This window comes from Mobula birostris, chromosome 16 (genome assembly GCF_030028105.1).
Source record: "Mobula birostris isolate sMobBir1 chromosome 16, sMobBir1.hap1, whole genome shotgun sequence".
NCBI classification, from domain to species: domain Eukaryota; kingdom Metazoa; phylum Chordata; class Chondrichthyes; order Myliobatiformes; family Myliobatidae; genus Mobula; species Mobula birostris.
The window spans coordinates 78,899,132-78,922,591 of NC_092385.1; the positions used below are offsets into that span (position 1 = coordinate 78,899,132).

Consider the following 23,460-nt stretch of genomic DNA (forward strand, 5'->3'; position numbering starts at 1 on the left):
GAATTGGGGTGTCATAGGACTAGATGAAATTTCAGAAATGTATAGTCCATATTACCTTACCGGTAGTAAGTATTCCAAAGATCTGAGTAGTAGTTATCCACCCCTTCTCATCTGACACTTGCAGATTAACATTCTGTTACTGATACTAATGGTGTGTTTATTCTCGCCAGTGTCCACATCAAGAAGAAATTCACATTGTGCAGCTTTAGAAGCAAACTCCTGTGAAGAGAACCAAAATGTGAAAGTTATCCGATCCTTATCTGATGTAGCTATCGATCAGGGAAAGGTAATGTTTTGCTCATTACAACATATTGTAGCAGCAGTAGCAACAGAAGAGTACATTGCTGATATTTTAACTGCATGGTGTGGCATATTCATCACTCTACCATTGCTATCAAAGCATGGGGTCATGCCAGGATCAGCATCAGGCACACCAAAATGTAAAGCACCAATCTGATGAAGCTGACTAAAGAGCAGCTCCCGTGTGCAGTTGACATTTAACAGCCAATTGATTCGATTATAGCTCTGCAATCCTGCCATATCCATTTCTGACTAGTAGTGGATAACTAAGGGAAGGAGGAGGTTCTGAGAACATCTGAACTTTGACAACAGCAGAGCCCATCATAGAGCAAGGTCAGATGACTACATTTACAGGAAAGGCAGACAACTTCAGTGCTTGACTGATCAGGTCAAGGAGTTGGACTAACTCAGGAGGCTGAAGATATTTTTGACAAGACTTTGAAGAGTTGGGCGCACCCAGAGTACAGGCTTCGTACAGTAGATGGGTGACCACCAGGAGAGGTAAGGGGATTAAGCAGTCAGTGCAGGGTTTACCTGTGACCATTCTCCTCAGCAACAAGCATACCCCTTTGGATACTGCTGTGGGTTGACCCATCAGAACACGGCAGCATCTACCAGGCCAATGGCACAGTGGCCGGCTCTGAGCCTTGACAGGGAAGAGTAAAGTCAGGCAGTGTGGTAGTGATAGGGTACTCAATACTTAGGGGGACAGACAGGATGGTATGTTACCTCCTGGGTGCTAGGTTCCATGATGTATCAGAGCAGCTGCAGAATATTCTCAAGGGGAAGGGGGGAACAACCAGAGGTTGGGGTGCATATTGGCACCAATGACATGGGTAGAAAAGGGGAAGAGGTCCTATGCAGTGAATATATAGGGTTAGAAAAGAGGCTGAAGAGAAGGACCTCCAAGGTTGTAATCCCGGGATTACTCTGTGTCACGAGGAAGTGCAGATAGGAAAGGGATGATAGCACAGATGAATAAGTGGCTACAGAGATGATGCAAGGGACAGGGTTTGAAGTTCTTGGATCACTAGAGCCTTTCTGGGGAACAGGTTATCTGTACAAGAGGCAAACATGAGGAAATCTGCAGATGCTGGAATTTCAAGCAACACACATCAAAGTTGCTGGTGAACGCAGCAGGCCAGGCAGCATCTCTAGGAAGAGGTACCGTCGACGTTTCGGGCCGAGACCCTTCGTCAGAACAAGAGGAATAGATTGCACTTGAATTAGAGGAGAACCAATATTCTGGCTGGGATGTTTGCTGATGCTGCTCGGGAGAGTTTAAACCAGTTTTGCAGGGGGCTGGGAACTAGAGCTCCAGGTTAGTAAGGGAAGGATCAGACCAGAAGGTAGATGTCAGGGAAAGTACCAAAAGGCAAAATTGGAATAACTGGTGTGGTGGATCAGGGAGTCTGATAAGTGTTTATTTTCAGGATAGCTATAGATAAGGATGGGTATTGTCCTTGTGGGAGAGTTTAAAATTACAGTAGGGCAAAATACGAGGACATTTGGCAGGAACTAAGAACACTTTAATTAGGAACACCTTTTCTCTAGCAAGTCTACATCAGAGATGTGGAAGGTGTTTAAAGATTAATTGCAGAGTACAGGAAAGGTATGTTCCTGTTAGAAGGAAGGCTAGGGATGGAAAAATAAGAGAACCTTGGATGTGGAGAGAGGTGATGAACTCAGTAAAGAAGAGAAAGGAAAAGTTTGTAAAGCTTCATAAGTCAGGATCGAAAGAAGCATGTAAGGAGTATAAAAAAGCTGGAAAAGAACTAGAGAAGGGAATTAGGAAAGCCAGGAGGGGCCATAAAAAGCCCTCAGCAAGTAGGATTAAGGTGAATCCCAAGGCATTCTATACATACATGAAGAGTTAAAAGGATAACTAGGGAGAGGGTTGGGCCACTCAAAGATAAAGGGGGGAACAGTTGCTTGGAGGCAGAGAATGTGAGTGAGGTACTTGGTGAGTGCTTCAGTATTTACCAAGGAAAAGGATATGGAGGATCAGAAGATTAGTGCTTGAGTGTAGGATGTTTAGAGGTCAATGAGGAGGAAGTGTTGGGCCTCCTTATGAGTATTAAGGTGGATAATTCCCCGGGGACTGATGAGATTTACCCCCACCCCCACCCCCGGTTATTGAAGGAGGCAAGGGACGAGATTGCTGGGCCTTTGACCAGTAAGTATCTTTGTGTCCTTCTAACCACAGGCAAGGTCCCAGAGGACTGGCAGGTGGCTAATGTTGTACCTCTATTTAAGAAGAGAAGAAGGGAAAATACTGGGAACTATGTACTGGAGTCTCAATTGTCAGAAAATTGCTAGAGGAATTTCTTGGGGATAGAATATATGAGCATTTGGAAGCCCATAGCCTAATTAGGGAGAGGCAGCATGGCCTTGTGCGGGGCAGGTCATGCCTTACCAACTTGATTGGGTTTTTTGACAAGGTGGTGAGAGAGTTTGATGAGGTTACGGCAGTGGATGTGTCTACGTAGATTTTAGTTTGACAAAGCCCCTAATGGGAGGTTAACCTAGAAGATTAAGATGCATGCGACATATGGCAAATTATCTGTTTGGATTCAGAACTTGCTTACACATAGAAGACAGAGGGTAGTGGTTGAAGGGACTTGTTCAATCTGGAGCTCTGGAGTTCCACAGGGATCTGTGCTGGGACCTCTGCTGTTTGCAGTGTGTATAAATGACCTGGATGAAAATGTACATGGGTGGGTTAGTATATTTGCGGGTGATTAATGTGAGGTGTTGCACCTCGGTAGGACAAATGCAAGGAGACAGTACATTGTTAAGAGCAAGGACCTTAACAGTGTTGTTGAGCAGAGAGATCTTGGGATCCAAGTTCATAGCTCCTTGAAAGTGGCTACACAGGTGAATAAGGTGGTTAAGAAGGCTTATGGAATGTTTGCTTTTATTAGTGGTGGCATTGAGTTCAAAAGTCAGGAGGTTATATTGCAACTTTATAAAACTCTGGTTAAGCCAAATCTGGAGTATTGCCGGTTCTAGTTACCGGCTATAGGAAGGATATTGAGGCTTTGGAGCGGGTGCAGAAGAGGCTTACCAGGATGCTGCCTGATTTAAAGGGCATGAGCTATCACGAGAGGTTGGATAAACTTGGGCTGTGTTCTCTGGAGCATCAGAGGCTGAGGAGAGATCTGACAGAGGTTTACAAAATTATGAGAGGCATAGATAGAGGAGACAGAGAGCAATTGTTTCCCAGGATTGAAATGTCTGATTCCAGATGGCATGCATTCAAAGTGAGAGGGGTTTGGTTCAAGGGGGATGTGAAGGGTAAGTTTTTTTTTCACTCAGAGTGGTGGATGCCTGGAATGCACTGCCTGGTATGGTGGTAGAGGAAAATACACTAGAGGCTTTTAACAGATGTTTGGACAGGCACATGAATGTAGGTAAGATGGAGGTATATAGACATGGTGTAGGTAGGAGGGATTAGTGTTTGAAGTCTTTAATTTGCTTTATCAGTGGTTTGGCACAACATTGTGGGCTGTTAATGGCCTGTTCCTGTGCGGTACTCTTCCATGTTCTATGTAGAATATTCAAAGTAGCACTGAAGCAATTGCAGCCTCAGTGCCAAATGAACGATCCATCTTGGCTCCCTCCTGAGATCCCCACCGTCAGTGAAGCCAGTGTACAGCCAATTCAGTTCATTCTCATTCTTCAAATGTTTTCTGAACTGCTGAATACTTCTAGCATTTTTTGTTTTAGTTAGAAACGAGCAATCAGTAAACAGGTTCAATAAATTACCTCAGAAGAAAGAAGAGAACGAAATTATTTCATGATTTGTTTTGATAGGCCATTCACCTATTATCTGAGAATAACCCATTGACAGGCGTTTTAAAAGCAAGCATTTTAGCAATCATTACAAACTAAAATCAAACATTATATTTCTAATAAACAAAACCTTCAAATTACTTGCCTCAGCAGCATCTCTCCTGTCAATCACTCAGCTCTAGTTCTCTCCTCTGTATGCCACCTCTCTACTCCTCCTTGCACTTCCCTTTCTGCTACAGTTCCTGCAGGTCACTGTGTACTACTCTTTAGCTGGGAATCGTGTACCTTTGTTAGTGTTAACCATCTCAACTATCAGATCTTAGCTAATCAATGCCAAGTGTTCCTGAACCAGTCAATATACAGTACTGTGCCAAAGCGTTAGGCACATACATGTATAGTTAGGATGCCTAAGAAACTCGCACAGCACGGTATTGTCAACCTGGAGCAGAGGGCAAGTTTGTGAACCTGGTGGAAGCAAAGGATGTTGGGAATGTCCAGGGTAGAGCACCGTGGGAGGGGTGTGGGACAGATGACAAAGGAGGAGGGACGGGGGGGGGGTGGTGCGGGTGCAGACACACCCAGCCCTGAGACACCAGGCAAGGTTATTTGATGCCAAAAAATTGGTTCATTGATCATTACAGTGTGTCTCTCTGGTGCTTCCCGCTCTCTCCCTTGTCCCTTCCCCTTTTCCCAACCATGATTCTCCTCTCCCTGTCCCCTTCCCACTCTCAGTCCACAATAGAGACCCGCATCAGAATCAGGTTTATCATCACCCATATACGTCATGTTTTTTGCAGCAGCAGTACAGCGCAATACATGAAATTATTACAGTACTGTCTTAGGCACCCTAGCTATATATGTATATATGCATATGTATATATGTATATGTGTGTGTGTGTGTGTGTGTATATGTATATATATATATATATGCCTAAGACTTTTGCGCAGTACTGTATGATAGAAAAGATCAAAGCTAAATTCTGTAATGCTTCATTGTAATATTTCATCTTGTGATAATGTTGCTTATTGACATTAATTGATTGGCTACAGGGGTTCATAAGATAATATAAGGAGAGCATTTTATTATTGCTTTCCAACATAGAAAATATCGATGTGCACAGATATTTAAATAAGACAATAACTGGAATAAATATTTTGAAACCTACTATTGAATGGTACTTATCCAGCTTCATAGAAATAATGTTAAGCTTATTTGGAAAAGAAAATGGAAATTATAATCAAAGGAACCCCACTCATTTTGGAGTACACAGTACCCATCGTACAACTATCAACTTGCTTTTAATTGTACTTCTTTCAAATTGAAGGAAGAATGTATGTACGTGTAGATTTTGAGCTAATATGTATTTTTATACCATGCTTTTCCAGTGCATGAGTGAATTACCCCATCACCTTTCAGATGATGATGAGTATAGCTCTTCAGCCAGCTCAACTGATAGATCTGAGGGGGACTGCAAAGATGTGTGAGTATTTACATTAACATTCAAACAACAGGCACAGCATTATCTTTTAACAACTACTTTCTCTATTCACGTTTAGTACACAAGGCAGCCGTTATCTTACCCAGCTTTCCCCCCCACTTTTGTGTGTGCCCATAAAGAAGAAAATGAACATCCCAACTAAATGAACAGAACTCAACACTTACATTTTTGTTTTATTATGGAAATTCTGTTGCAATTACAACTTTCATTTTTATATTGGTTTTAATTTAGCAAAAAATCTAAGCACTTCATTAAAAGCATTACTTTTAAAAGAAACTGTCAAATTTATGCAAAGCCATATAAAAAGGAATAAGACCATAAGATACAGGAGCAGAATTAGGCCATGTGGCCCATCGAGTCTGCTCTGTCATTTCATCATGACCGATCCAATATTCCTCTCAGCCCCAGTCTCCTGCCTTCTCCCTGCATCCCTTCATACACTGACCAATCAAGAATCAATCAACCTCTGCTTTAAATGTACATGAAGTCTTGGCCCCCACAGCTGCCTGTGGCACATAATTCCACAGATTCACCACTTCCTGGCTAAAGAAATTCCTCCTCATCTTTATTCTAAAAGAAAGCCCCTCTATTCTGAGGCTGTGCCCTCTGGTCTTAGACTCTCCCACCAAAGGAAGCATCCACTCTATCAAAGCCTTTCACCATTTAATAGGTGTCAATGAGGTCACCCCTCATTCTTCTGAATTCTAGTGAATACAGGCCCAGAACCATCAAACACTCTTCTTATGACAAGCCATTCAATCCTGGAATTATTTTCGTGGACCTCCTTTGAACCCTCTCCAGTTTCAGCACATCCTTTCTAAATTAAGGGGCTCATAACTGCTCACAATACTCCCAAGTGAGGCATCACAAGTGCTTTATAAAGTCTCAACATTACATCCTTGCTTTTATATTCTAGTTCTCTTGAAAGGACTGCTAACATTACATTTGCCTTCATGGCCACAGACTCAACCTGCAAATTAATCTTCAGGGAATTCTGCACAAGGACTCCCAAATCCCTTTGCGCCTCAGTTTTTTTTTGTATTTTCTGTCCATTTAGAAAATAGTCAACCCTTTCATTTTTTCTACTAAAGTGTGTGACCATATATTTCCGCACACTATTTCATCTGCCATTTCTTTTCCCATTCTCCTAATGTTTCTAAGGCCTTCTGTAGTGCCTCTACTTCCTCAAAACTACCTGTCTTCCACCTGTTTTCATATCATCTGCAATCCTTAGCAACAAAGCCATCAATTCTATAATCCAAATCATTGACATAAATGGCAGATGGAATTCAACCCAGGTAAGTGTGAAGTGAAACGCAAACACGAGGAATTCTGCAGATGCTGGAAATTCAAGCAACACACATCAAAGTTGCTGGTGAACGCAGCATCTCTAGGAAGAGGTACAGTCGACGTTTCAGGCCGAGACCCTTTGTAAGTGTGAAGTGGTTCATTTCAGTATGTCAAATTTGAAGACAGAATATGATATTAATGGTAAGACTCTTGGCAGTGTGGTGGATTAGTGAGATCTTGGGGTCCATATCCATAGGACAATTAAAGCTGCTGCGCAGATTGACAGTGTGATTAAGAAGGCATATGGTGTGTTGACCTCACCATATCCGGTGGGATTGAGCTCAAGAACCGTGAGGTAATGTTACAGCTATATAAGACCTTGGTTAGACCCCGTTTGGAGTACTGTGTTCAGTTCTGGTCACCTCATTATAGGTAGGATGTGAATACTATAGAGAGAGTGCAGAGGAGATTTACAAGGATGTTGCCTGGATTGGGGAGCATGCCTTATGAGAATAGGTTGAGTGAACTTGGCCTTTTCTCCTTGGAGCGACAGAGGATGAGAGATGACCTGATAGAGGTGTATAAGATAATGAGAGGCATTGATCGTGTGGATAGTCAGAGGCTTTTTCCCAGGGCTGAAATGGCTGACACGAGGGGGCACAGTGCTTGGAACCAGTTACAAGAGGGATGTCAGAGGTAAGTTTTTCACACAGAGAGTGGTGAGTATGTGGAGTGGGCTTCCAGCAACAGTGGTGGAGGTGGATACAGTAGGGTCTTTTAAGAGACTCTTAGAAAGGTGCCTGTAGCTTAGAAAAATAGAGGGCTATGCGGTAGGGAAATTCTAGGCAGCTTCTAGAGTAGGTTACACAGTCGGCAGAACATTGTGGGCCGAAGGGCCTGTAAAGTACTGTAGATTTCTATGTTCTATATAACATTAAAAAAAAAGTCTGTCCGAACACAGATCCCTGTGGAACACCACTAGTCAGTGGCAGCCAACCCTGAAAGGCTCCCTTTATTCCCACTCTTCGCCTCCATTCTAGAATATTTCCTGTAATACCATGGGCTTGTAGCTTGTTGAACAGCCTTATGTATGGCACCTTGTCAAAGCCTTCTGAAAATCCAGGTACACAACAGGAAATTGTTCTCCTTTGTCTATCCTTCAATGAATTCCAACAGATTTGTCAGCAAGATTTTTCCCTTGAGGAAACCATGCCTATTTTATCATGTGCCCCAAGTACCCTGTGACCTTGTCTTTAATAGTCGACCCCAACACCTTCCCAACCATTGAGGTCAGGCTAACTGGCCTATAGTTTTGTTTCTTCTGCCTTTCTCCCTTCTTGAAGAGTGAATTAGAGCAAATGACCAAAAGCTTGTCTGCTTATTTATGAGCATCTTAACAGAGGAAGAAGAGACTGCACAGTTTTAGAGAGTAAATTCTAGAGGTTTGGGATTGTTTGGCTTCCAAAGGCGGAGTAATTAAATTTGGAGATACAGATGTCCCCCGCTTTTCAAACGTTTGCTTTACGAAACCTCACTGTTAAGAAAGACCTACATTAGTTCCCTGTTTTCGCTAACAGAAGGTATTTTCACTGTTACGAAAAAAGGCAGCGCGTGGGAAAAAAAATCAGCGCGTGCCCTGAGCAGCTGCTCTCCCCTGGATTTGGAACAGCATTCTTGCTGGCATTGCTTAAACACGTGCCTGTGAGCAGCCGTTTGCAAGATGAGTTCTAAGGTATCTGAAAAGCCTGAAAGAACTCGTAAGGGTGTTACGCTTAGCGTAAAACTAGACATAATGAAGCATTTTGATCGTGGTGAACGAAGTAAGCACAAAGTGAGTTTGGCTTGTGGAAGGAAATTGACGAAGATGATGTTGAAGAGGTTTTGGCATCCTATGACCAAGAACTGATTGATGAAGAGCTGATGCAATTGGAAGAGGAAAGGATAACAATCGAAACCAAATGCAGTAGCGAAAGTGAAGTTGCCCAGGAGCTGAATGTGAAGCAACTGCATGAGATTTTTGCTGCAATGATAAAGTACGACTTTAATTTTGAAAGGGTACGTCGGTTTAGGGCATATTTGCAAGATGGTTTACAAAGAACTGTATGATGGAAAAATGCGCGAGGCTCAGCAGTCAAGCATACAGTACTGTCGTTTTTAAGCCTTCCACATGAGCCACAGCAGACAACGAACCTCGACCTTCAATATCAAGGCGGGCATTCATAGGAGAAGGTGAGCTGCCTGCGCTAATGGAAACAGACAACGATGAGATGACATCCCAGTGTCCCACCACCCCAACCCCAGGCCGCTGAGAGATACCGATCTGCGGAGAATGCAGCAGTAGTCGGGAGGCACACAGCACATCTTTAAGAAAAAAGCTGAAATAAACATGCTAATTAATTAGGTGCAGCCTGGCACGTAATTAATTAGCTTGTTTACTTCAGCTTTTTTCTTAAAGATGTGCTATGTGCCTCCCGGCTACCGCTGCATTCTCTGCGAATCGGTATCAGTCGGTGGCCCGGAGGGTGGGGGCCACTGCACCACCCAAACTCCGACGACCCACCCTAACACACCATCATCAGTGTGCTCGGCATGGTCTTCCCGATTCCTGTAAGTGATACTACACTGTGCATACATTATTTCTACTTTATATAGGCTGTGTATTTTTATGTGTTATTTGGTATGATTTGGCAGCTTCATAGCTTAAAGGTTACTGGAGAGAGTGTTTTTGCCGAGAGCGCTTGCGTGAGATTTTCGCTACGGAGAACAGTGCAGGCAATGATCATGGAAAAGTATTTCTACTTTATATAGGCTGTGTATTTATCATATCATTCCTGCTTTTACTATATGTTACTGTTATTTTAGGTTTTATGTGTTATTTGGCATGATTTGGTAGGTTATTTTTGGGTCTGCGAACGCTCACAAAATTTTCCTATTTAAATAAATGGTAATTGCTTCTTCGCTTTACGACATTCCGGCTTACGAACCGTTTCATAGGAACGCTCTACCTTCGGATGGGGGGGAGAACCTGTAATCAAAAGGGTGGAGTTTGGGAAAAACAGATATCTTAAATGTTTTGGAGTGGAAGATGCATAGGGAGATAACATAGGGAGCGGCAAGACCATGGTTAAGTAGGAATTAATGTAAATTTGGAAATGAGATATAGGGCTTCAATTATTTTAAATCTTTATATTTGTCAGGTTTAGATATAACAAAGGCATAGAGTGAATCAATTAACAGAGATACTTGTTGCTTTAAAGATAGCAGCAGACAGTTACACAATTAGATAGTTATATTTGAGTCTTCTGTACTAGTGAGGGAAATGTTTGATATACTGAAAGATTAAAGTGTAATACTGCATTAAAGGAGTGTTGGAAGACAATGTTCACCAATAATACTTTCCGTTTCATAGCACAATTGATGTCATGGGAGCTTCAAAATGATACAAGATCTTAAAAGTTTTTTTGTAAAGATGGGCTGTGAGGGGCAATGTTTGCATTTCAAAGCACAGTGTGAGATTGATGTTGAATACATCAACATCCATACATTGTGGAGCAAAGAATAAAAAAAGTGGGTGTTTGCTGTTGCTGACTGAGTGATGACATTGCATAGGTTCTGAACAATAGAAATATTAAACTAAATGAAACCTTCACTGCATTTCAAGCTAAACTAATAACTTTTGCTTCTATAATTCATCTAGAAAGTTTTAAGTAGATTCATCATTTGAAATAATATTTTATTGATGACTCAAGTAAATGCTCAAGCAAGAAATTACAGCTGTATAAATGAATGAACATTATATTTTACTCAACTGTTTCCTCCCATGTTTTACAAATACAGTAGCAATGTCAGTTTGTCTTGGCCAATGTTTGAGTGAGTAGGTGTATTTATAGGCACACCTCAGACTCTTCTTCTCCACACTTAATCTTCTAATCTCAAACATATATTTTAATAATACCAATGAATTTCATAAGATGAAATAGCTTTGACCCTCCTGCATTGCTGCTATCTAAGGAAGAACATACGATATAGGTACAGAATTAGACCATTCGCTCCATCTAGTCTGTTCAGCTATTCCATCATGGCTGACTTATTATCCTGCTCAACCCCATTCTCTGATTTCTCCCCATAAACCTTTGACATCCTGAATAATCAAGAACCTATCAACTACCTCTTTAAATATGCCCATTGACTTGGCCACCACAGATGCCTGTGGCAAATGAATTCCACAGATTTACTACTTTCTGGCTAAAGAAATTCTTCTTCATCTCTGTGGAAAATGAATGTCCCTCTGGTGTTGCTTTCCCACCATAGGAAGTATCTTATCTACATCCACTCTATCAAGGCCTTTCATCATTCGATAGATTTCAGTGAGATCCTCCCCACACCCCTCATTCTTCTAAATTCCAACAATTAAAGGTCCAGAGCCATCAAACAGCCCTCATATGTTAACCCTTTTATTCCTGGAATCATTCTTGTGAAGCTCCAAAGCCAGCACATCTTTTCTTAGTTGTGGCCAAAAACAAAGCTGCTCATGTCTTCCACAGTGAAGACTAGACTGGTGCAAAATACTTATTAAGTTCATCTGTCATTTCTTTGTTCCCCAACAACTTCCTCTCAAGCAACATTTTCCATCAGTTTGTATCCACTCTTGCCTCTCTTTTACACTTCATATATTTGAGAAAATGTTTGGTATCCTGTTTAATATTATTGGCCAGCTTACCTACATATTTCATCTTTTCTCTCCTTATGGCTTACTAGTTGCCTTCTGTTGGTTTTTAAAAGCTTCCCAACCCTCTAACTTCCCAATATTCCTTAACTATCTTTTAGGAAACCTGATTCCAGCGAAATCTATGATCTTGTAAAATTGATGACTCAAACACTAAAGAGGGATTCAAAAGATGCCAACAAAGAGAATCCATTGCCTGCACGAATGCCAGAATTCAAACTACAGCGAAAATATAGAGACACTCTGATCCTTCATGGGAAATCTAAAGAAGAGCCAGAGGATTTCTGTTTCAGTGACTTTCCAACAGGTCTGTAATAACCAGGAAAATACACTTATATATTTGGAATAATCTTTGTTCCATAAATGAATGAGCAATTTTAAATTTTAAGCAATCTTAGAGATTGCGATGCAAATAAATTTAAACTTGCAACCTCATGTCAAATTGCTGAAGCATATTCACACTTCTGTATTAATAAGCTGCTTTCTGTTTATTGTTTGTTTAGAGGTTCCATCAGCACCAGCAAAGATTAAAAGAACAATTGAAGCATTAAGGATTGATGTTCTAAAAGGATTAGGAGTGAAGCTTTTAGAAAAAGTGTATAATATTATGGAAGATGATAATGAAGCCAGGAGAGAAGTAAGGTCCCCATCTTTTACTTGTATTGAATGATTGGTTTGCTTTGAGAATTAGTATCTTATTGCTTATCATCGGTCTGATTTATATAACTGTTTTAGGAAAGTCTGCAGGAAGAAATGGGTGAAGAACTGTACCAGAATTACAGTATGAAGGTCCAACAGCTAAAGTTCTTTGAAGACAATTCCAATTTTTGACTGAGCAACATCCAAAGCAATTGAATGGGTTAGATTAATATAAGTGCCTATTTACAGACACTGAGGATTTAAAGTTGGGCCATCACGTATGAAAAACCCAGATGTTTGAATGTGTAGTGGCAAATCCAAGATTTCTTTTAACTTTGTTCCATGCAATTGATGACAAATAAATTACATAGTAGATTATGAAGGAATGAACAAATGTGCTGAGCCAAAATGACTTTCAGTTTTGAATTAAAATTAAAGATGTTTCATATCTTTTCTATCAGCTCATTGTTATTTGTAAAATAGTAATTAAATAAAATTAAACAAACATTAATTGGTATTGTTGAGGTATATTTTAATATATTTTAGGTAAGCGTTATCTATCATGATTTTAATATACTTTTAGCCTTATGGGTCTAAGTATGTTGTACATTGATGTGCTAATTTTTCATTGGTTAGTTAAAACAATTGCTATTGTTCATAATTGTCTGGTTTTAACCAGACCACTTAACGATTTACTACGTGATTTAAGAAAAGGGTTTTTTTTAAACCAAATCCAAAAGAACTTTTGTTCTCCTGCTGTTTTTTTTTAGATTGGTTTGTATTCCTATAGTTTACTCCCTTAATTTACTGTTTACTGTGCATTGCTTTAAAATCTCTACTGGGGTAGTTTGAGCCCTCTGATGGTTCACAATAGTGTGGGGGAGGGGGCCACACTGCACACACAAAATGCTGGAAGAATTCAGCAGGTCAGTCAGCATACATGGAAAGAAATGACTCGCCAGTGTTTTGGGCCTGCACACTTTATCAGTGTATGTATGTTCCAGCATCTGCACGCTCAATGAACAGATTCTCACTTTGGTTATGTCAGTTTGTTTAGTAAAAATCATAACTGAATATTTTCCTTCCTAGACTGGAGGAAGGAAGCTACTTTTAGTGTTTTTTTACACTAATTAGTTAACTTAGCCTGTGATGAGTTAACTTCACATTACACATTCTGTACCTGAGTGTGCACATAGAACAGGTGGAGAAACAGTTTTCTGTAGAAATCCTGTAATAATATAAAAATCTGCCTTACGAGCTTGATTTGCTCAAAGTAAACCAAAATTCACTGTATCTGCATACATTGCCTTGGTAAAATCATATCAATGTTATGTATTGAAGAACTCTGAAAAGGAAGTGAAGAGGAGAAAAAAGAAACCATTTTCAGAAAGTTTCAATTCCAATTAAAACAACCACCGTGATGTGTGCATTTGCATTGTATTATTTAACAAATAAATATAAATTGATCTTTTACAAAATTACAAATAATTTATAAATTTTGCGGATGTTACTTGCACTAAGCTTAATCTTAGCAGTCAAAATAGATAAGATTTGTAAATGTTACTGCAATAATTATGAGAAAACTAAAAATACAATGTACACTATCCAAGGTAAATAAAAATGTCATCTGTGGTTTTTCTACAAACCATAATATTCCACACTTAGCTTGTCTCTTATCTAATAATGATCACAGTTTTAGTTCAGTGACTGGACAACAGAAAAAAATTATGCAACAAAATCTATTAGTGTGCATATAAAAAGAAAGTTCCAGTTTCTGTTTCCAACTGTCCTTTACTGATAACTAAAAGTAGGCTTAGCAGAATGTTTTTTTTTTATTTTTAATAAATTTGACAAAGATATAGGTACTTATTTTGAGTCTTATAAACATGAATATTCAGGAGTGAAATTAGGAAGTAAGGAAAGACCATATGAATGACAGTACAGGAAAAGCTTTATTATCAACATTCAAAATATAAAACCTAAAACCATACAGTGGCCTAAGAAGTGCTATTGATATCTGGAGTAACTTTACAATTTTTATATTTGGACAGGATAAAATAATTGATTTAATCTTGAAATGTAATTGAGTTATATAAAACAATATTTATCATTTTAGAATTTATCTTTTTTGTGTTTAGGATTGTTATGTTGTCACTGATTTATATAATGTCAATCACGATTGCTCTAATGTATTGCTTTGTTTGAATCTCTTGTTCATTAATCAAGGTAAAATGAAAGTTGTACAAATGTATGTACATTTATATACAGTGTCTATAAACAAAAAATATTCACCCTCCTTGGAAGTTTACATGTTTTTTTTGTTTTACAACATTGAATTACAGTGGATTTAATTTGGCTTTTTTAAAACGCTGATTAACGGAAAAGACTTGTGTCAAAGTGAAAAATCTCTGCAAATTGGTCTAATGATTATTAAACAAAATAATGGATTGCATAATTGCTCACTCCCTTCAAGTCAGTATTTAGTAGGTACACCTTTAGCAGCAATTATAGCTCTGAGTCTGCGTGGATAGGTCTCTAAAAGCTTTGCGCATCTGGACATTTTTCCCCATTCCTTACAAAACTATTGAAGCTCTGTCAGACTGCAAGAGGATCATGAGAGAACAGCTCTTTTCAAGTCCAGCCTCTCATTCTCAATTGGATTGAGATCTGGACTCCAACATGGCCACTCCAGGACATTAACTTTGTTGTTCTTAAGCCATTCCTGTGTAGCTTTGGTTTTATGCTTGGGGTCATTGTCTTGCTGGAAAACAAACCTTCCCTCATGTCGCAGTTCTATTGCAAACTGCATCAGGTTTTCCTCCAGGATTTCCTGTATTTTACTGCATTCATTTTACCTTTTACTTTCACAAACCTTTCAGGGCCTGCTGCAGTGAAGCAACATGATGTAGCCACCACCATGCTTCAGGGTAGGGGTGGTGTGTTTTTGATTATGTGCAGTGTTTGGCTTACACCAAACATAGCATCTAGTCTGATGGTCAAAAAGTTCAATTTTGGTTTCATCAGACCATAAAACCTTCTTCCAGCTGACTTCAGAGTCTCTCACATGCCTTCTGGCAAACTCTAGCTGTGAGTTTTTTTTTCTAACAGTGGCTTGCTCTTTGCCACTTTCCCATAAAGTTGCAACTGGAGAAGCACCCGGGCAACAGTTGTTGTAGGTGCAGTCTCTCCCATCTCAGCCACTGAAGCTTGTAACTCCTCCAGCGTTGTCATAGGTCTCTTGGAGGCCTCCCTCACTAGTCCCCTTCTTGCACGGTCACTCAGTCTTTGAGGACTACCTGCTCTTTGCAGATTTATAGCTGAGCCATATTCTTTCCATTTCTTGATTATTGACTTAACTGTACTCCGAAAGAGAGATTCAGTGACTGGAAATTTTCTTTATCCCTCTCCTGACTTGTACTTTTTAATAACTTTTTCACAGAGTTGCTTGGAGTGTTATTTTGTCTTCATGGTGTAGTTTTTGCCAGGATACTGACTCACCAGCAGTTGGACCTTCCAGATACAGGTGTATTTTTTACTACAGTCAATTCAAACACCTTGACTGCACACAGGTGATCTCCATTTAACTAATTATGTGACTTCTAAAACCAATTGGCTGCACCAGTGATGATTTGGTGTGTCATATTAAAGGGAGTGAATACTTATGCAATCAATTATTTTGTGTTTTAATATTAATTTAGAGATGATTTCACTTTGACACAAAAGAGTCTTTTTCTGTTATTCAGTGTCAAAAAAAGCAAAGTTAAATCCACTGTGATTCAATGTTGTAAAACAATGAAGCATGAAAAGTTCCAAGGGTGGTGGATACTTTTTATAAGCCCTGTATTTCTTGCACTACATTTAGAGTGTATAATGATGAACTTTGGGTAGAAAACTATATTTGATGTAAACAGCAAAATGCTATATACAGTGGATTCCAGTTAATTGGGCTATCGGTTAGGTGGGGCAGCTGCTTATTTGGGACACTGCTGCATAACTGGGGCAGGAGACTGTTGCTGAACAGGTTCTAACAAGCATCAGTCGTGCACACTTGTGTGCCCGTTAGCCACTATATCCTGCTATGAGCTAACAGTTTTTAAATGGTGTCAGTTTCTCATGTTTGCATTCAGAAAGCAGTAATTTTTGTCACTAATAGTTAGCAAGAAATAAACAGTAAGGCAATTCTAAACTGCTTTGTTCACGGCAGTTTCAAACTTTCAGGGTTGGAGATGCCAAAAATGGCTGGAAGTGAAAGTGAAACTACTTCAAGAAGTCAGAAACTACAAAGAATTTGAAGGTATCAGCAATCATCTTGAATGTTACAATGAAATTGAAGATTTGGAGGATTCATTTGTTAACAGCATTGTATGAAGGCAGTCCATTATCTGCACTAGGTGGCTACACTGATTTCGTTCATTTACAGTCAATCAAAAGAACAATGCACTGTATATTGAATTAATTCCTACATTGATAGCTATTGGGAGCTCACAAACGAGAAAATCTGCAGATGCTGGAAATCCAAGCAAACACACACACACACACACACACACACACACACACACACACACACACACACACACACACAAAATGCTGGAGGAACTCAGCAGGCCAGGCAGCATCTATAGAAAGAGTACAGTTGATGTTTCAGGCCAAGACTCTTCATCAGGACTATAGTACAATTGGCAGTGTTCTAGTTTGTTCTTTATACTGTTTAAAAACAATTTCTTACTCAGTTTGTCATTTTTATGTCATCTTAACTATTTCCATGAAACTTTGGCTAATTGAGCCAAAATACACTGCTCCTAACGTGTCCCATTTATCTGCAATCCACTGCAATTTTTTTTGCTCTTGTCTTGAGGTTACATTTTAAACTTGTCATCAAGTTAAACATGTAAGAGCTTTCTCTAAGCTGCATTTATATAAATGATAGTTTTGAATATAGAGTGCCTGGATTGGGGTGTTGACATAAGAACTTGCGGTGTCTTTCTCATGTTAGCTATGATAGATCATCCTCTCAAGAACTGAGGGGACTCTATTGCAGACAAGAGAAACTGTAGCTGCTGGAATATGGATTAAAGATATTTGAAAAACTCAGTTCAAGCAATACCTTTTGGGTTGAAGTCCTGCACCGAGACGGAAAGGGAATAGGGAAGTTTGCTTGCATATTACCAGCATGAGGCTGGGGTAGAATAGCGATTGGTAATAGATGGAACCAGGGTGAAAATGATGGCAAGAACTAGCTGGGAGAGGTGAACAAAGGGAGAGGAAAGCAGATGAACAGCAGAGTGCAGGTGGGAGGAGAGCACTGGAGAGATTGGTTGCCTAAAAAATTGGAAAAAATGTGAGAGATAATTGGAAGTTCAGGATCACCTATGTAAAACAAACAGGTGTTTTGCGAAGTGCTCATTCAATCTGTATTTTTTCCAATATACAGGCTACATCTGCATCAAATGTAATATATTAGTTTGGAAGTTCTGGTGAATTGTCGCTTCACCTTGGAAGGATTATTTGAGTATCTTGGAAGGGATCTCAAGTGAAAATTTCAAGGTCGAGAAACCAACTAGAGAGCAGGCCATTCTAGACTGGGTATTGAGCAATGAGGAAGGGTTAGTTAGCAATCTTGTGCGAGGCCCCTTGGGTAAGAGTGACCATAATATGGTGGAATTCTTCATTAAGATGGAGAGTGACATAGTTAATTCAGAAACAAAGGTACTGAACTTAAAGAAGGGTAACTTTGAAGGTATGAGACGTGAATTAGCTAAGATAGGCTGGCAAATGATACTTAAAGGATTGACGATGGATATGCAATGGCAAGCATTTAAAGATCGCATGGATGAACTACAACAATTGTTCATCCCAGTTTGGCAAAAGGATAAACCAGGGAAGGTAGTGCACCCGTGGCTGACAAGGAAAATTAGGAATACTATCAATTCAAAAGAAGAAACATACAAATTAACCAGAAAAAGCGGCACACCTGAGGACTGGGAGAAATTCAGAGTCCAGCAGAAGAGGACAAAGGGCTTAATTAAGAAAGGGAAAAAAGATTATGAGAGAAAGCTGGCAGGGAGCATAAAAACTGACTGTAAAAGCTTTTATAGATACGTGAAAAGAAAAAGATTGGTTAAGACAAATGTAGGTCCCCTACAGACAGAAACAGGTGGATTGGTCATGGGGAACAAGGATACAGCAGACCAATTGAATAACTACCTTGGTTCTGTCTTCACTAGGGAGGACATAAATAATCTTTCGGAAATAGTAGAGGACAGAGGGTCGAGTGAGATGGAGGAACTGAGAGAAATACATGCTAGTAGGGAAGTGGTGTTAGGTAAATTAAAGGGATTAAAGGCAGAAAAATCCCCAGGGCCACATGGTTTTCATCCCAGAGTGCTTAAGGAAGTAGCCCAAGAAATAGTGGATGCATTAGTGATAATTTTTCAAAACTCTTCGAATTCTGGATTAGTTCCTGAGGATTGGAGGGTAGCTAATGTAACCCCGCTTTTTAAAAAAGGAGGGAGAGAGAAACCGGGGAATTATAGACCGGTTAGCCTGACATCAGTGGTGGGGAAAATGCTAGAGTCAGTTATCAAAGATGTGATAACAGCACATTTGGAAAGCGGTGAAATCATCGGACAAAGTCAGCATGGATTTGTGAAAGGAAAATCATGTCCGACAAATCTTACAGAATTTTTTGAGGATGTAACTAGTAGAGTGGATAGGGGAGAACCAGTGGATGTGGTATATTTGGATTTTCAAAAGGCTTTTGACAAGGTCCCACACAGGAGATTAGTGTGCAAACTTAAAGCACACGGTATTGGGGGTAAGGTATTGATGTGGATAGAGAATTGGTTAGCAGACAGGAAGCAAAGAGTGGGAATAAACGGGACCTTTTCAGAATGGCAGGCAGTGACTAATGGGGTACTGCAAGGCTCAGTGCTGGGACCCCAGTTGTTTACAATATATATTAATGACTTAGATGAGGGAATTAAATGCAGTGGATGATCTTGTTGTACAGCTACAGATTGGCAGGTATGATATTGTGGCCATCACTGAGACGTGGCCAAAGGATGCATGTCTCTGGGAGCTGAACGTCCAAGGATACACGGTGTATCAGAAGGATAGGAAGGTAGGCAGAGGGGGAGGCGTGGCTTTATTGCATTACTATCCATTACCTCCCACATCACTAATATTCATTTCAACCCCACGAACTATTTGAGCTCTTCTCCTTTGGAATTGATTCTAGAAGGAATGAAACCATATTAATTTGGGGAGCTACTCTTAAACTAATGGAAGGTGGCTACTGAGGACCCTTCTAAACTCTCTTAAATATCAGAGCTCATTGACTAGTGTACCTAGCTGGAGCAGCCATTTGCATTAATGCCATTTTGCAGAGAGGGGAATCAAATAATTTAGTCTGAAACATTAGATGAGCCTTTTAGAGGCCAGAAATTATATTTTTTTCCAACCCAACCAGGATGTGTTAAGAGATTTCTGTCCACTGTTTGTTAATCCAATTGAAGATTATTCATATAATAGTGCTCACTATCTGGTAGGCAATGTAGAGAGCATCATTGCCCAAAATTTTTTTCATGCTTCTTCAATATAAGAAACAGGCAGGAGTAGGCCTAGTGAGTCTGCTTTGTGTGACAAGAATACACATAGATTAAGATGTAGCTGTCCTGTGCTGGCACCAGTGGAATCAGCAGTTGGTCTGCCACCTGTCTTCAGGAGAGAGAGAGATAAGGAAAACAAAGGAGCAGCATTTGGAGATGTGTAATGAAGGGACGGGAGAGAGAGTAACAGAAGGCGGGAGCTGTCAAGAGCGGCTCCCCCTTTGAACCCTGAACTGTTTGAAGTGATGGACAGGCAATACCCCAGCAGGGGGATAAAAAGGGACAGGTTCGCTAAGGCAGGACACACACACGACACCCGAGGTAACGAGACCATGGAAGCGGTGCATCTCTCACAAGTCGGTGGGAAGTGCCGGGCCATAGACGCACAGGGTGGAAAGGCACGATCGGCGGGAACCTGGTGTGTGTCCACCCTTGCCTGGGCGCCGGGTTCACCGCAGAGAAACGATCGTATCTGGAAACAGAGGGGTCACGGTCGGTGACCTCAGATGACATCACAAAGGACTCGCCCGAAAGCTGACTGCGAAGGTCTGTGTGGAAGCCTTGAATATTCATTCGTTTTGCTCTCTCTCTCCTTCCCCCACACTGTCCATCGCCACAGCAGCGATTACTGTGAACTGAACTGAACTTTGCGTCACTTTGAAACTGGTCATTTACCCCTAGACAATGATAGAGCTTGATTAATCCTGTTATCTTAATTCTGTGTACATGTATGTTTATCATTGCTGAATTGTTGCATTCATTATCCTTTTGATTAGAGTACTGTGTTGCTTGTTTCTTTAATAAAACTTTCTTAGTTCTAGTAATCCAGACTCCAACTGAGTGATCCATTTCTGCTGGTTTGGCAACCCAGTTACGGGGTACGTAACATAAGTGATGTTCTCGTCCGCGATTTTGAACGCTAAATTTGGGACGGAGTAAATTGATTGGATCAAAATTCCCAAAAGAAAGAAAAGACAGACAGCAGAAATGGAGGCTGAGGAAATTATAAAAGCGCCGACCTTGGAGGCATTAGAGGATGCCAGGAAATCGGAATTGGTAGCTGTGGCCAAACGGTTGAATCTTGCTAAGGGGAAGTCGACAATGAGGAGAGAGGAGATACACAGAGCTATCGTAGAGCACTATGTATCTAAAGGTGTGTTTCCCCAAGGCGAGCTGGAGGTGGTGTCTATTGAAAAACCTGCTGGAGACGCGGTACAGGTGCAGCTTGAAAAACTGAGACTCGAGCACGAGTTCCGGGTACGGCAGTTTAGAGCGAGAAGAGAAACAGTTAGAAAGGCAGGAGAAAGAGAGAAAGTTAGAAAGGCAGGAGAGAGAGAGAAAGTTAGAAAGGCGAGAAAAAGAGAGTTAGAAAGGCGGGAGAAAGAGAAACAGAAAGGTAGGAGAGAGAGTTAGAAAGGCAGGAGAGAGAGAGAGAGACAGCTGGAGCGAGAGGAGAAACAGAGGGAAAGGGAATTCGAGCTGGAGAAGTTAAAGATAAGGGCAGAGCAGGGGCCCGTGCTGAACCAAGGTGGAGGGTTCCGGGCGACCCAGGAGGTTAGGCTGGTTCCCCCATTTGACGATACCGACGTGGATCGGTACTTTCTCCATTTCGAAAAAGTTGCTACAAGTCAGGACTGGCCGAGGGATAAGTGGGCTGTTTTGCTTCAGAGTGTACTGAAAGGGAAAGCCCAACAAGCTTACTCAGCTTTGTCCATGGAAGATGCCCAGAGGTATGAGGTGGTGAAAGAGGCCATCCTCAGGATTTATGAGTTGGTCCCAGAGGCATACCGGCAAAGGTTCCGGAATGCGAGGAAGCACGTATTTAGAGTTTGCCTGTGAGATGCAGACATATTGTGAGCGTTGGTGCGCCTCGAAGGGGGTAGAGGGGGATTATGACAGACTGCTACAGCTGATCCTGATTGAGCAGTTTAAAGGTTGTGTCCCTGAGGGTATGAGACCCTACCTAGATGAGAAAGAGGCAGCCACGTTAGCCGCAACTGCTAAGTTAGCGGATGAGTATGCGTTGATGCATAAAATGAAGTTTGCCCTGAGTAAAAGCTACCAGAAGGGTAGTCAGGTCGGCAGGGAGAGTCTGCCGGAAAAGTCAGAAAGTAAGCCGGGGACTAGCGAGAAAGGTAAGGTAGACCGGGAGCAAGTCTGGTAGGAAGTCTCCTGGGGTCGTCTGTTATAATTGCGGGAAAGTTAGACACTTTGCGTCCAGGTGCTTTGCCCCAAAGAAGGAGACGGGAAAAGGAAAAACGGCGATTTTGACTGGCTGTATCGAGCTGGTAAACGAACCGCTAGGGAAGGACAGGTCTGCCAAAGTTATGGAAGGGCGCGAGAGGTTTATCTGGGCCGGATTGGTGTCGGTGAAGGAGGGGTTAAAACCAGTTCCAGTGCGGATCTGGAGAGACACGGGAGCGTGTCAGTCACTGATACTGAAGAGTGTATTAGAGTTTAGCTCAGAGACCCAGACTGGGGAGGTCAAGGTCAAAGGTATTGGAGAAGACACAGAGACAGTCCCTTTGCACCAGGTACACTTACAAAGCAACCTGGTCTCTGGACTAGTCACGATCGGGGTGAGGTCCGAATTACCGATGAAAGGCATGGAAGTCTTGCTCGGTAATGACCTCGCCGGGGGAATCGTGTTCCCGGCAGTGAGATTGACAGGTCAGCCTGCCAGCAGTGAGGCCCCGCCCATGGACTCAGGTTCATCACGGGACTTCGGAAGTAAATTTAGCTGAGACGTTTCTGCCAGCGTTGTACGAGAAGGGGGTAGAAAGTGAAAAGAAAGAGTGTAGTGAAACAGGAGGTAGTGAGGGAGCTGAGACAGACTTAGCATTAGCCAGGAAAGAATTTGTGCAGGCGCAGGAGCGAGACGAGGGGCTGATGGTTTTGGTGGAGGAGGAAGTGCTAAGGAAGCAAGGTAGACCAAGTACCGTGCCCGCAGATGAGGAATGGGGGGTGGTGCAAAAGAGTCATGGGGATGAGGTTTTTAACCTGGCCCACAAGGTACCCCTCGGTGGACATTTTGCGGTGCTGGAGGAAACAGTTGGTGGAATCATGAAAGAGGTTTACCGGCTGCACCGGAGGAAGGATGTTATTGATTATGGCTGACGCGAACTGAGATGGTCACAGGCTTTTGATATGCTAACAAACCTAGTCGGTGTTAGCGCGGAAATCAATGAAGCTAGGGGCCCCCTGATAAGAAAAAGAAACCATTTTGAAAAGATGAGTATGGTATCGACCAGATGGGAGAAGGCTATTGTTTTGGCCAGCGCTGCTGATAAGGTCTCTCCCTTAATCCCCGAACAAAGCGACTCTTTAGGAGAAGTAATTAAACGACTCGCACACATGTGTTTGATTGTCCCGAGGCGATGCAAAGAACTGGGACGTTGGGTGGTGTCTGTTACACTAGGTCAGCTCAGCGGGCAACACTCATATAGAATGCGTAATTCAGTGACAAAAGGGCTGACGAACACAGAGGTGTGTATTGGCAATGTAATACGGCTGTCTGAAGCCAGCTTGATAGTGAACCTTGAAAAAAATGAGTTCAGCCACATGAAGGTCACTTACCTGGGAATTGTGGTGACACAGGGGCAGC

General features: G+C 41.4%; 1 protein-coding gene across 3 annotated transcripts in view; it reads left to right on the forward strand.

Annotated features, from left to right (window-relative positions):
- The window catches only part of nek4 (NIMA-related kinase 4), a 95,001-nt gene extending 82,297 nt beyond the window's left edge, over window positions 1-12,704 (forward strand). For all 3 annotated transcript variants that reach the window (XM_072280953.1, XM_072280954.1, XM_072280956.1), the window contains 5 exons: window positions 171-286; window positions 5,482-5,576; window positions 11,712-11,917; window positions 12,114-12,247; window positions 12,346-12,704. In XM_072280953.1, coding sequence (XP_072137054.1) covers window positions 171-286; window positions 5,482-5,576; window positions 11,712-11,917; window positions 12,114-12,247; window positions 12,346-12,441 — 647 coding nt within the window. In that variant the 3' untranslated portion in view covers window positions 12,442-12,704. The remainder of the gene's footprint in view (window positions 1-170; window positions 287-5,481; window positions 5,577-11,711; window positions 11,918-12,113; window positions 12,248-12,345) is intronic.
- The last annotated feature ends 10,756 nt before the right edge of the window (window positions 12,705-23,460 follow it).